This window comes from Parus major, unplaced genomic scaffold (genome assembly GCF_001522545.3).
Source record: "Parus major isolate Abel unplaced genomic scaffold, Parus_major1.1 Scaffold415, whole genome shotgun sequence".
Taxonomy (NCBI): Eukaryota; Metazoa; Chordata; class Aves; order Passeriformes; family Paridae; genus Parus; species Parus major.
Window position 1 is genome coordinate 12,852 of NW_015379323.1, and position 2,345 is coordinate 15,196.

Consider the following 2,345-nt stretch of genomic DNA (forward strand, 5'->3'; position numbering starts at 1 on the left):
ACATGGAGCCACCTTTGGAATGTCCCCTGTCCCTGTCCAGGTGACAATTCCTGGTTTGGATCTGTGGTGGGTGGGAGCTCCTGGGGGTCAGATGGCCACCTGGACCAGGTGGGGACACAGAGCCACCCTTTGGAATGTCCCCTGTCCCCAGGACGACAACTGGGGCGAGACCACCACGGTGGTGACGGGGACGTCGGAGCACAGCATCTCCCACGATGACCTCACGCGCATCACCAAGGACATGGAGGACAGCGCCCACCTGGACTGCTCCCGCCACCTGGGCGTGGCCCTGGGCGTGGCCCTGGCGCTGCTGGCCTTCCTCACGCCCTTGGCCTTCCTCCTCCTCCCGCAGCTGCTGTGGCGGGAGGAGCTGGAGCCCTGCGGGACGCCCTGCGAGGGGCTCTTCATCTCGGTGGCCTTCAAACTCCTCATCCTCCTGCTGGGCAGCTGGGCCTTGTTCTTCCGCCGGCCCAAAGCCTTCTTCCCGCGCGTCTTCGTCTTCCGCGCCCTGCTGATGGTGCTGGTCTTCCTGCTGGTCGTCTCCTACTGGCTTTTCTACGGAGTCCGCATCTTGGATTCCCGGGATCGCAACTACCGGGGCGTGGTGCAGTTCGCCGTCTCCTTGGTGGACGCGCTGCTCTTCGTCCACTACTTGGCCGTGGTGCTGCTGGAGCTGCGGCAGCTCCAGCCCCAGTTCACGCTCAAGGCCGTGCGCTCGGCCGACGGCGCCAGCCGCTTCTACAACGTCGGCCACCTCAGGTGGGACGGCGCGGAATTCCCGCTGGGAATCGGGGTTTGGGGGGTTGTTTCCCATGGAAAAAGCGGCCAGGGGAGGTTTGGGGATGTTCTGAAGGAGCTGGAGGGGATGAGGGTGGAGGGGTTTGGGTTTTGATCTTGGATAAGAGGGAACGGCCTCGAGTTGTGCCAGGGTGGGAAATTTGGGGAAATTCCTCCTGGAAAAGGGAAAATGCCGTGGAAGGGGAGGTTGGGAGTGGCCATCCCTGGAGGTGTCCAGGGAATTCCTCCGGATGACCAAATTGTGGCCAGACACAGCTTGGACTCGGTGATCCCGGAGCTCTTTTCCAGCCTGGATGATCCCGGGAATTGATGGAATCATGGAATAATTTGGGTTGGAAGCTCCGCGGGCGGGGACACCTCCCACCACCCCAAGCAGCTCCGTTTGGCCATTTCCAAGGATGGGGCAGCCACATTTTTCCTGGGAATTCCCCTCCATCCCCTCCCCGTGTGTCCCCCTCTGACATTCCCAACTCTCCCCGTGCCCCACATTCCCGGTTTTTCCCCCCCGGCAGCATCCAGCGAGCGGCCGTGTGGATCCTGGAGAATTACTACCACGACTTCCCCGTCTACAACCCCGCCCTCCTCAACCTCCCAAAATCCGTCCTCTCCAAGAAAATGTCCGGCTTTAAGGTCTATTCCCTCGGCGAGGGTGAGATTCCCTCTTCTCCTCACGTTTTTCCCATCCCAAAAATTCCTCACCGGGAATTTTTTTTTTTGGGGGGGAGAAGGGTGGAGGAGATCGGGGTTGTTTTTCCGAGCTGGCCGTCTTCTCCGCAGAGAATTCCACCAACAATTCCACGGGGCAGTCGCGGGCGGTGATCGCGGCGGCGGCGCGGCGGCGCGACAACAGCCACAACGAGTTCTACTACGAGGAGGCCGAGCACGAGCGCCGGGTGCGGAAACGCCGCGCCAGGTACCCGGGGAGAGAGCGGGGGGAAACAGATCCGTGGATTTTGGGGTCGTTCTGGGGTTTTTTGTGGATCGGGGGGAGATCCCGGCTCGTCCCGGGGTGGGGTGGTTGGAGGGATCTTTGATGGAGTTGGGGGAATTTGGGTTCCTTCTTGGAGAAGATTCCACCGTGTCCGAGGGGTTTTCCATCCCAAATCCGTGGGGTTTATTAACACAAATCCCGAGGGTTTTCAACCCCAAATCCTGAGGGTTTTCAACCCCAAATTCGCGTTGTTTCCCACCCCAAAACCAATGAGTTTCCCACCCAAAATCCGGAGGGTTTCTCACCCCAAATCCAGAGGATTTTCAACCCCAAATCCATGTCATTTCCCACTCCAAATCCAGAGGGTTTCCCACCCCAAATTCTGAGGGTTTCCCACCCCAAACCCACGGCATTTCCCACCCCAAACCCGCGGCGTTTCCCGCCCCAAATCCAGAGGGTTTTCAACCCCAAATCCTGAGGGTTTCCCGCCCCAAATCCAGTGTTTCCCACCCCAAACCCGCGAGCTTTCCCGCCCCAAATCCTAAGGGTTTCCCACCCCAAATCCTAAGGGTTTCCCACCCCAAATCCTGAGGGTTTCCCACCCCAAACCCGCGGC

General features: G+C 60.0%; 1 protein-coding gene across 1 annotated transcript in view; it reads left to right on the forward strand.

The window, feature by feature from the left end:
• VANGL2 (VANGL planar cell polarity protein 2) overlaps positions 1 to 2,345 on the forward strand; it is a gene marked incomplete at its 5' end in the record, with an annotated part of 13,019 nt that overhangs the window by 7,944 nt on the left and 2,730 nt on the right. Inside the window, 3 exons of the mRNA XM_015616343.3 lie at positions 152 to 759; positions 1,311 to 1,447; positions 1,576 to 1,712. Coding sequence (XP_015471829.2) covers positions 152 to 759; positions 1,311 to 1,447; positions 1,576 to 1,712 — 882 coding nt within the window. The remainder of the gene's footprint in view (positions 1 to 151; positions 760 to 1,310; positions 1,448 to 1,575; positions 1,713 to 2,345) is intronic.